At 54.8% G+C, this 11,349-nt stretch overlaps 1 protein-coding gene across 2 annotated transcripts in view; it reads right to left on the minus strand.

The window, feature by feature from the left end:
* Positions 1-11,349, minus strand: part of Paqr5 (progestin and adipoQ receptor family member 5) — a 41,306-nt gene that overhangs the window by 16,207 nt on the left and 13,750 nt on the right. For both annotated transcript variants that reach the window (XM_023712533.1, XM_004628781.2), the window contains exon 2: positions 1,553-1,700. In XM_023712533.1, the coding sequence (XP_023568301.1) occupies positions 1,553-1,603 (51 nt within the window). In that variant the 5' untranslated portion in view covers positions 1,604-1,700. The remainder of the gene's footprint in view (positions 1-1,552; positions 1,701-11,349) is intronic.

An 11,349-nucleotide genomic window follows, 5' to 3' on the forward strand; every position in this document is an offset into this window, starting at 1 on the left:
AAATTATTATTATTTAGTACAAGGTCTACAGGGTCTCACTACACAGATCAGACTTGTAGTGATCCTCCTGGTTTCAGCCTCCCAAGCACTGATTAGGTATGTGACACTGTAACCAAGGGATTACAGGTATGTGACACTATGCCCGGACTCATTCACCAGGTCAGCGTGTCCCGGGGGCAGGGCCAGCACGGCATGCAGGACCAGGGATTGAACCCCGGTCCCTGCGCTTGCCAAAGCAGGCACTTATTCCACTGGGCTATCTCACCAGCCCTGTCCCTACCCTTTACAAAGTACTCTTGCCCATCTGCAAATCTTGACCTGACCCCTAGAGGAGCAGGGGCAGGATTTTCTTTTGCTTTTCTTTTCTTTTTTTGTCTTTTCAAGACAGGCTCTTGCTATGAAGTTCAGACTGACTTTGAGCTCATTCTGTAGCCCGGGCTGGTCTTGAACTTGCAACGATCCTCCTGCCTCAGCCTCCCGAGTGCTGGGCTGACAAGTATGTGCCACCACACCTGGCTAGGAACAGGATTTATGCCTCTGACCTCTGAATACTGTGGATAGCACTTGCACCCACCAGAAGCAGCCAATAAAAATCAGGAGTAAATACATCAAGAGGTCACCCCCTGGTCCCATGGGTCACCACCACCATGTCAGCACGCAGTCAGGGTCTCGCCAGGGACGAGCAGAGGCCTGGCTCGCTTCCTGGACTGTTCTCATCTCCCCAGCAGCCATCAGTACCTTCCTTGGGGCACTTCATATCTCGGGGTCCAGGGGTCTCCTTTGAATCTCCCATATGTGGAGCTGAGTTGGGTTCAGAATTGTTGGAATTGGGGGACACAAAGCTAAGAGTGCTTGGCAGTGAGCAGGGTGAGGGGCTCTTGGTTTCCCTGACACCCCCAAGTGAAACTTCCTGCCATGAATAACGTTCTCTTGTCTTCAGTCCCCAAGGAAAAGAATCTGCCACCGAGACACATGTCACTGAGGTGCAGTGACATGCTTGCTTCTCCAGAGGGAAGGAGGTCACCCAGATGTCCCTGTATGCTGATGACAGAGTGTCATCCCAAAGGCTGATGAGGCTGGTGTGGGCCAGGCGCAGATGTGTTAGGATGTCTCCCAGGGCCAGGAGCCCACAGAAAGGTGGCTCTGAGGTCCCCTCACCAGCCCCCACCATCACCCTGGCCTGGGCTGCTTGCAAGGGACCAGATGAACAGCAAAGTCCCAGAGGAGACTGCAGCCTGTCCCGCTTTCCAGAGCCCACCCAGAGTCCTCCTCCTGCCCCCCAACCACTTCAGCTTCCTCTCCTCAGCCTGCAGCTTCAACCCCGACAAAGACTCTGCTTCTACAAGGAACACAGGTGTCGTGGGCCAGCTACAGCTTCCACATCTGGGACCACTTCCATGTCCAGCTTGGAGGATACAAGGGGGAGGCTCATGTCCCCATGGGGGCACAAGAGGGCATCGTGGAGGGAGGGGTACTGCCAAGAGCAGGAGACAGCAGTATCCTCACTGGAGCCAAGCCCTGGCCGCTCCCAGCACTCACCCTCAGCACGTACCTGGGGCACCTGGTCTGTGTTGAACAGCCTGGGGAGTTTCAGGCTCAGCATCTTGATGCCTAATTGGCAGGGTTGGTAGGAGACAGCCCTTGCCTGTCACCGGGTCTTGCTCAAAGTGCCGCCATGGCTGGGGTCCCAGGCCACATTCCTGAAAGAGGACATGGAGAAACCATCAGCTCAGTCACTGCCTAACTCCAAGCAGGTCAGGTAGGGTGGACCATCCAGCTCCTGGCTGTGCACTCGCTAGCAATGGCAACACAGAGTTCCTTACACCCACCCAAACCAGGCGTGGGGGTGCACACCTGTGATCCAAACACTCAACAGGCTGCGGCAGGAGGACTTCCATGAGTTCGAGACCAACCTGGGCCACATAATGAGTTCAAAGTCAGACTGAACTACACAGCAAAACCCTGTATCAAAAAATCAACGCTCTGCCAATAAACCACCACACTGTGAATGGAACATTGCATGGTACGCCCTTGGTCTTTGCTTCAACTTCTCAGTTCAAGTCACCGAGGCTCTCTCCTCTGAAGTGCCACCCCTGCACCTCGTGACAGGGCAAGACACAAAGACGCAGGACTGGGGAAAGCTCAAGTGTACTGGTAAACCCCCAAGTGGTGCTGGGAGCCAAGGCTGGGGCTCGTGGTCCCACCTGCCAACCTTCCTCGGGTCCCTTGGGCTTGAGTCAATTTCATGGTCAAAGAAAAGACACAGTCTTTATGTCACAGCACAGGTCATCAGGGTACGAGGACCAGAATAGTAGTTACTGTGTCAGAGTAGTGAAGCACAGAGTAGCGGGGTATAAACCCTTTGGTTATACAGAGCAACAAGGTAGCAACCTCGGGAGCGATACAAAAAAGTACCAGATTAATCAATCAGCTCCATGATGACGCTGGTCCCCGCAAAAGCCACCAGTCCAAAGCCACGTAGGAGCTACATGCAGAATTCTCTGTTCTTACAGGCTGCAGAAGCTTTGAGGAAAAGCTAGAGCTCCGCTGCCGGAAACCTTGTACCTGTGTGAGCCAGCACCAGGAAGCAGGCACCTTTCCTCCTCCCTCCACACCCCAGAAAACCTGAGGAGGGCGTCAGGTTAGAGGGGGGGCCCATGCTTTCTGGTGTTATGTCATTTGATTAATGTATTTTTATTTGGAAACAGAGTCTCACGGTACAGCCCAGGGCGGCCTCGAACCCAGTGACTGTCTTAACTTAGCCTCCTGGCTTTATTATTTATTTATTTATTTATTTATTTGTTGGTCTTTTGGAGATAGGGTCTCACTATGAAGTTGAAGTTGGCCTTGGTCTCAGTTTGTAGCTGGTCTCAACGATCCTCTTGCCTCAGCCTCTCGAATGCTGGGATTATAGCTGTGCTCCTGAATGCCCCCAGTGCTTGTTCACGGAGGTAGGGGTGGGGGTGTCCATCAGCCCCTCCCCCAAACAGTCACTTCAGAATAAAGAATCAGAGTGACCCCAAGGGTCCTTCCCTCATTTCCGAACAAGCCCTTCACTCAGGGCGAGGCTGCGGCTGGGCAGGCTTCCTCCCAGGTCTAGGCCAAGACCCCCGAATAGCAGAGCAGCCAGCCACTGCGGGCCACTGAACCACACCTCCAGATGCCTGTGCTCTGTGGAGCGGCTTTGTAGGCTTTGCGACAAGATGCCAGAAAGATCAGACTCTGAGAGGCGCCTCACAGAGGGGCGCGGAGGCCGGCAGCCCACTGCAGTGGCCGCCGCCACCTGTGTGCCTGTCCTCTGGGGCTGAGGCTGACAGTCCCCGCAGGCTCTGCTTCCTGCACACAGCAAGCGGGGGCTGCTGGGGAGCCAGGGTCTACAACGATAGCTGGGGGAGGACAGGTGGCACTAGGTGGGCACTGTCCTCCCAGGCAGGAACTGGCTGCTGTCGCCATGCTGTCCTCTCCTTCCTGGCCAGACCTCTTTCATGTGACAAAATACAGCACAGATCCCAGAAGGCGACAGAGGCAGTGTTGATCCTGTCACTGTGCAGAAGACTTTAGGCACTGAGGTGGGGGCAGGGAGACAAATCCAGAGCACAACCCAGCTGCCTTCAAACTCGAGGCAATCCTGCGGCCTCAGCCTCCCAAGTACTGGGATTATAGGTGTACATCACCACACCCAGCAGAAGAAGCATTCATTACTGAAAGCCCCAGTCAAATTTAAAAAGCATGCTGATGTCCCAGGTCACCCGCACTCACTGCAGAGTGCCATGGGCTTTGTCATCACCCCATCCCTACGACACTGTCCCTAAGGACCCTGAGGGGACGGAAGCACGAGGTACCCAGCAACCAGAAGCCCTCCTGACTCTCCTGTGTAGCCTAAGCATGGAGAATGTCCTGCCCATGGGACAGGAGAGCCGCACACAGAGCTTGGGGCACCCACAAGCCAGGCCTTCCAGGTGTGACCGTGGCTTTGCTGAGGAAGCCACCCGACTTCAGCCTTTGTCGTCAGGGCAACTGGACGTCCACACTACCAGGCAAGCGGGAAGCTAAGGAGATGCCAGATGCAAAGGTGGGGATTGTGTGCTAGGCGCACAGGAGCCCACGGGTGGGCTTCAGGCAGATTCTCAGGTTATAGGTAAATCCGTGCATGTGCGCAGGTGCCCGAGCTCGGGTACATACACATGTGTCACTGGGAATGGAGCCGTAGCTTCCATCAAATCTTCATTAAAGTCTGAAGCTGGGACGGTTTAGGGCCAGCCCCCGTACGGCACCCAGTACACACGACTGAAGCTGTAGCCAGGTCCTGATGTGCCCCAGGAAATCCCACCCAAACCAGAAGTGGCTGGGCCAGCTCTGGCAGTCTCTATGCCACCTGATGGATGTGGGTCATGTCCCCTGCAGAAGCCTGCCCGGCCCTGCCCACTGGCTGGCTGGGCATGCCCCACCCTGGAGAAGCCAGCTCTGCAGGATGTGCCAGTCCTGCCTCCCGATCTGAGGGGCCACACCCGGAGGCCACAGGCTGGAGCTCACCTTTACCCCAGCTCTCGCTGGGCAAGGCTGGCCTCTGTTCACTTTGGGTCACCCAGGAAGCACAGGCTGGAGCAGTGGCCCCCTTGGCCTCTGCTCTGCATTCCTTGAGTGTCCCCACTGGGGCTGGGGCAGCTCGGGTACAGTCCCTAAACCTGGTAACTTCATCATGGGTGTAGGTGAACCTGCAGGGGCGGGTGGCTGTGGAAGTCTTGGGACACGGACCCCTGGTTGGCTGGGGCTGTCTTATGCAGTGTGGTCCGCATGGAGGTGGGGGTTAGGGACAAGGACAGGTGGCCACATTCGACATGGAGGTCAGAGGCCAGGCGGAGACAGAGTGCCTGGTCGGAATGTGGTGGGCAGATGGCCAAGGTCTGGGACCAAGACGGCAGAGGAGCTGACGGCTGGGGAAGGAGAACCGAGGTGTTGACATCAGGCTCACCCCTTGTGTCCTCAAGACGCCAGAGCCCTTTCTCACTTGAGTGAAGATAGTAAAATCATCAGTGGCTCTGTGTGTGTCTGTCCATAAATGTGTTTTCCTGTTTAACAGGGCTCAGAGCCATGCCATACACTTTCCCCAGTGTGACATCTGTCTCACCATGACAAGATGGCTTTGGCATTGATATTTCATTAAATCCAAAAGAAAAAAAAAGTGTTCTAGTTTTTAGGGGGAAAAGATCCAATTCTGCAAATAACTAACATTCGCCTATAGTTTAAGACAAAATGCATGCTGATGTTTCACACTGTTTTATTTACTTATTTATTTTTCTTAATTATTTATTTAAATTTTTTTGAGACAAGGTCTGGCTGTGTAGACCAGGCTGGCCTTGAACTCCTAGGGATCCTCCTGCCTCAGCCTCATGAGTGCTGGGGTTGCAGGTGTGAGCCACCAGGCCTGGCTTTTGCTATTCTGTATGCCTTTCTCACACAGAGCCCGGGATGGGAGTCTCCTCACTCGGCAGATGTGCATGCGTGTACACACACACACACACGCACACGCACACACACATACTCAGGCACACACACGCACAATTCCTCCAAGCAGTGGAGCTAACAGCACACCCACTGGAAAAGGTGCGTGGCAGCGTTAATCCAAGTCCTCGGGAATCTAGCATAGAGGCTGAGCTGTACTCATCTGGAATCGAAGCTAAGGCCACCTCTTGTCACATTCTGATGTAACAGAATTTTGGATAGCACCATCACTTTTCTACTTTAAAATTTTAAAAACAATGCCCCAAAGCATGATTTTGCTTGGTTTCCTAAGATGAGGAAAGAGAGGTTTGTATTCAGTTAAAAAAAAAAAAAAAAAAAAAAAAAAAACACCCTAAATGACATACACCTGGCACACACCTGTCATCCCAGCACAGGGGAGGCTGAGGCAGGACTATCACTGGGAATTAGAGGCCAGCCTAGACTATAATGGGTGACCCAGTCTGAAAACAAAAAAATCACATTCCAAGCAACAGGAAGTTGGTATTAGTGACTCTTCTGACAACAAAACACCAAGGCACCTGCCAGATAGCGAGCATTCAGTCCAGGTTGGCCAAACTGTCACCGCTGTCCCCCAGCCCATGAGGCAGGCCCTCTCCTGTCCCTCCTGCACTGTGCTTGTTAAACCGCCTAGGACTCTTGCCCATCACCCTGACTGGTGCTGTAGCAACAGTTGCCATGGTGACCTCTCAGCTGGGCTTTAGGACTCAGCAGGGGAACTGAACCTTTTTATGTTCAATCCCAACTATTCTAAATATTTACCGCTAGGCTGTTACTGCACATCTGGTAAAAATCAGAGTGATATCTCTTGCGCTCAAGGCAAAGAAAACTGGGCTGAGGGCTGGAGCTGTAAGTCATGGTCTATCTGTCCACGATGGTTATGAAAATGTTACAGAGCCAGGATAACAGACAGGAAACAGTGTCAAGACAAGCTGTTAAATTAAAAGAGCAGGTCAGGGGTCAGCTTGACTCTTTGAATAGTATCTACACAAAACTGTAGCACTCAGAACTGCATGTGTTTATGGACAGAAAAATACCTTGGGGCTGGTCCTCCCTGAGGGTCGCCGAGCCTAGGGGCTCCCCAGCCTCCCTGTGCCTGAGACATCACCTTCTCCGCCTGCCCGGTGCTCCAGGCCAAGTACAAACAACTTCCCAGTGCCTTCCAGGACAGACTCACTTCCACTCCCGACCTTTCCTGTCCTGCTGTCCCGGGCCCTGGGGTTGATCCAGGGCCTTCTGGCCAGGGGCTGCCCCACAGCCTTCACAGATATCACGCTTGGGGCCCCGCGTGGCACACTTTGCTTGCTTCATACTTTTTATTTTAGAATTTTTAAAGAAAATTGGAAAATTCCAGTGGGTGTGGTGGGGCACACCTGCCATCTCAGCCCAGGGGAAACTGAGGCAAGAGGATTATCGTGAGTTCAAGAACAGCCTGGACTACATAGTGAGACCCTATCTCAAAAACAACAACAATAACAACAACAAGAAAAATCCAAAATTTCAAACAAGCCATTATAAAGATAAAAAAATAAAGTATGAGACAACTGGGGATTTGAACTCTGGATAGTTTCTGAGGAGGAATGACCAATTTTTAAGGTGTTCCCAACGCACTGTGGTACATTTGTTTTGTTTTCATTTTTCATGACAGGAGCTTGCTGTGTAGCCTCAGCTAGCCTCAAACTCATGGTGACACTCCTGCCTCAGCCTCCTGAGCTCTGGGATTACAGGTGTGTGCCTCGCAGTCCTGTATGGTTTGAAGGACCCTTATCATTTAGTCAGAGACAGGAGAAACAACAGAGAAGGTGACAGGATGTGGGAAGGATGGGGCCCCTGAGAAGAGACACAGAGGAATAGGTGGCTGTGAGTGGGCCACCGTGGAAGCCGCGCCTGGCTTTCCCCTCCCCTCCATGCACCGGATGCTCCCCAGCTGAGGCCATGACAATGGCTAAAATCTGTGAACCGCAACAGTGTCCCAAGGCCCCTCAGTCTCCGCCCACCACCGCAGACCGAGCGAAGCTGTCACAAGCACAACGCTGACCACAGCCACACTCATCCTAACGTGTGGATCCAACGCAACGGTTTTGAAACTGACACAGGAAACGCCGCGTCAGGATCTCCTCTGCGCAGATAAAACAAGGCTTCAAGACCAACCAGAGTTGCTCTGGAAACAAGACCAATGGCTCCTTCTAAACGGAAGACCACAGAGTCCCTGAGAAAAAGGCCAGCAGCCTCGTCAGCAGAAAACACAAGCATATCGCACAGATCTGTCATCTCACTGTGCCCAGCAGCAGTAGTCGGTCTGGAAAACACGCGGCCTTTTGTTTCTTGTTCTGTGTAGTCCACGCTGGCCTTGAACTCGCTACGTAGCCCAGGCTGGCCTTGGACTCATGGGGATCCTCCCGCTTCAGCCTCCTGCTTCCTGGGGTCACAGGCCTGCACCACCATGTCCGGCTGCCGTGTGGAACATTACGATACTGCCAACTTTAAGATTCTGCTTTGAAAGCAATCAAGTAGTTTGTCTTTCTCTCCGCTTTTATACCTCAAGTTTGAGCTTCTAAAGTGCACAAATTTTAGCATGGATGTTCTGATTTTATTTTTGCTGATACTGGAGATTGAACCCGGGGGTGCTCTGTTACTGAGCAACACCCCCTGGCCCTTTTATCAGTATTAGGGTCTTACTTTTGACACAAAGTCTTGCCGGGTTGCCCCAGCTGGCCTAGAACTTGCAATTCTCCTGCCGCAGGCTCTAGAATAGCCAGAAAACGGGCGTGTGTGCCTGCGCCTGGCCATCTTGATTTATTTTATCTGCTAACATTGACCAGAATGAGAATGCGTATTTTGTGCATTTACATTGACTTAGTGTTTTAGGGCATTTTTGTATTTCAAATGAATAAATATTTGGGTTCGCCGTTTACATTTTAAAATACCTTTTTGTACAGCACAAATATTTATGCCGGCGTGGAGTGACAAGCCCAGAAATGGGACTGGTTACTTTCCAGCGCTGGGGAGCACTATGCGCGTGTGTTGTCGGGCTGGGAGGGCAGGCCGGGCGTCAGGGCTCGGAAGTACCCAGGGAGGCTTTTCATGCTGGTCCCCAGGCCCCAAGGTGCAGGTGTGAGTGCAGTTAATGTGAGACCACCGAGATCTGGTGCAAAGCAGAGCCGCAGAGGCCCTGGAGCTGGACCGCCCGGGGCCGGCAGTGCAGAGCCAGGGTGCCCGCAGCGGCCTGCTCTGCAGACCCCCATGGCAGTGAGGCCCGGAGGTGCGAGCTGTCTCTGCCCCTCCACAGCTGCTCTGCTGTGCTCGGCTGATCGTGATCTCAGACTGAGATACAGGCCTGTGTGCCACGGGACCCTGCGCAGAGCCAAGGCCTGGGCAGAGCTTTGGAGGTGACCTTACTGCGCTAGGGCTGTGACTGCGGGGGGCCGGGGTGTGGCGGAGGCAGAGGTCAGTGGAGCCCTCCCCCAGCAAGAGTCACGGAAGGGCCCAGGCCGGGCCACGGCTGGCTGCCTCGGTAGCCTGTCAGCGGGTGGCCCCCAATGGCCAGGCGTGGAGCACCTCACTGTCCTGAGTTGCTCTTGCTCTTGTGGCCAGCCTGGCCCGAGGTCCGCTGGGGACAGCACATGGCACAGACCACAGCCAACAGCAGTACTGGGAGCTGCGGACACTGTCTGACAGCCAGGCGAGGTGGTCATCAGGTGGGCCCAGAGGAGGCAGAATGGGGTGGGTGACCCGCACAGCTCCATGGCTCCCCAGGACGCCCAGCAAGCAGGCCAGGCTGCCCTCAGGGACATCCTGGGGAAACCGAGGAAAAAACCAGAGAGACAGGCAGCTCGGGAGTGCTACCTCCTGGCCCACCTCCCCTACCCCCCGGCAGAGTACTCTTGTGACTTCCAGGATGAGTCGGTCCCCTCCTGGACAGCAGGGTCCCCAGAGCCTTGTCCAGCTCAGGAAGGACCTGCAGGGGCTCATGGGAGCTGAGATAGGCCTCAGAGCAAGGAGGCCAAATGGGGGGTAAGGGGGGGATCCCTGAGAAGCCAGGGCTTGCAGTGGCAGAAGGGCCAGCAGGGTCCCCTGGTGGCCCAGTCCCAGAGGGGACGGCAGTAGGGAGCATACGGGGGCACAGCTTGGAGTGCAGAGCGAAGCCAGGAAAGCAGTGCCCTGGTGCGTTCCTCTGGGCACCTCTGATCTGCCCGAGGAGGGGCCTTCCTGCAATCACTAACTCAGCTTTCACCTCTGTTAACCAAGCCATTCACATAATTATTACCCGGGGCAGGGGCCAGGGACACAGTCGGTAGGGGCATCCAGGGGCCAGGCAGGGGTGAGCAGAGACAGAGGCAGGAAGATTGCCTATTGGAGGTGCCTGGGCCTTCAGCTGAGACAGGAGAGCTGGGGGTCACGAGGGACAGGGGACAGAGGGCGGGGTGCTCAGAGGGGAACCGAGGAGCCCCAGCCCACAGGTGATGCAGGGTGGCCCCTGGGCATGTGGCCTGTGGGGTCCAGAGCCAGTGCGGCCCAGCTGTACTTTTCTCCTTTGTGCTGGGCATGGCCGGGCAGGGCACAATCCCAGGAGTTAGGGGTCCAGCGGCTGCACTGTGACACTGGTCACTATTATTCTGGTGCCACCGGCACTGGACCGGGTCGCCTGTGCTGTTGCTAAGGGCTGAGGCACAGTGTGTTATCCACAAACTCCTGAGGAGCGGTTCCCTCTAGGCCTGTCGGAGACCGCACTGCTTAGCTGAGAAGGCTGAGGCAGGAGGCTCCCGTCTCCCCCAGTCTCGCTGCCTAGGTTGGCCTCTGGCACTGACCCAGGACCCCTGAGAGCCAGGAGAGCCCCCAGAAGCAGGCAGTGGGAGAAGAATCAGCAGGTAGAGGGCTGGCGAGATAGCTCAGCACTCTAAAGTGCCTGCTTAGGCAAGCTTAGGCAAGTGTGCAGGGACCGTGGTTCGATCCCCAGCACCATATGCCACGCCAGCCCCACCCCCAGGGTGGGCTGAGTCGCTCCTCCCCCACAAAAAATCAGCGGGTAGGTACAGCAGGGTGGGTGAGCAGGATTCCAGCTGTGGCCATCTGTCCCCACACCATGCCATCCTGCTCCACCCTAATGAGTCCTGCATGGGGGCAGGGAGGACACACCACTGGCCTTGTGGCTCTTGGCCTGGGCTGGCATCTGCAGAAGGATACCGGAAAGGGATTCCCTCCATGCTGCAGCCAGGGGCTGTCCCTCCGCCCCAAGACATCACTAGAGATTCGTTTCTTGGGGCCTTCAAGGAGGGGCTTAGGGAACACCCCAGGGAGGAAGGAAGTGTGTGAGGCTCCCTTGAAATCCTTCGAGAGAACTCTTCCTTTTCTCATTTTGCAACAGAGGCCTGACCGTCATCCTGGCAAGGGGAGTTTGTTGCCCCATAACTGGCAGCAGCTGGGGTCCCGGGGGGGACAAGGTGGAGTAGAAAGGAAGGAAGAACTACAGCCCCTGTGTCGGGTCCATCACCAATAGCTGAGGTACTGAGAACACTGGGCAAGGCAGCAGATTTGCTCACAACTGCTGAGCTGTGGAATCAGGCTTGGTGGCCACTGACAAATGCATGGGTACAGAAAATGAGGTGGATAGACACGGTGAAATATTACTCAGCCAGGAAAAAGAGTGCAGTCCTGCCATGTGCAGAATTGATAGGTAGGACTGCAGGCCTCTGTGTTAAGTGACATAAGCCAGATGCTGATCGACAAGGACTGCTGTCCCTTCTCCTACGGGAAGTGACCTGAATTAGAGTGGTGATTAGAAGGGGAGGTCGAGGGAGGCAGGGCAGACAGAGGAGGCCGGGCCTGATC

This window comes from Octodon degus, unplaced genomic scaffold (assembly GCF_000260255.1).
Source record: "Octodon degus isolate 3935 unplaced genomic scaffold, OctDeg1.0 scaffold00026, whole genome shotgun sequence".
NCBI classification, from domain to species: Eukaryota; Metazoa; Chordata; class Mammalia; order Rodentia; family Octodontidae; genus Octodon; species Octodon degus.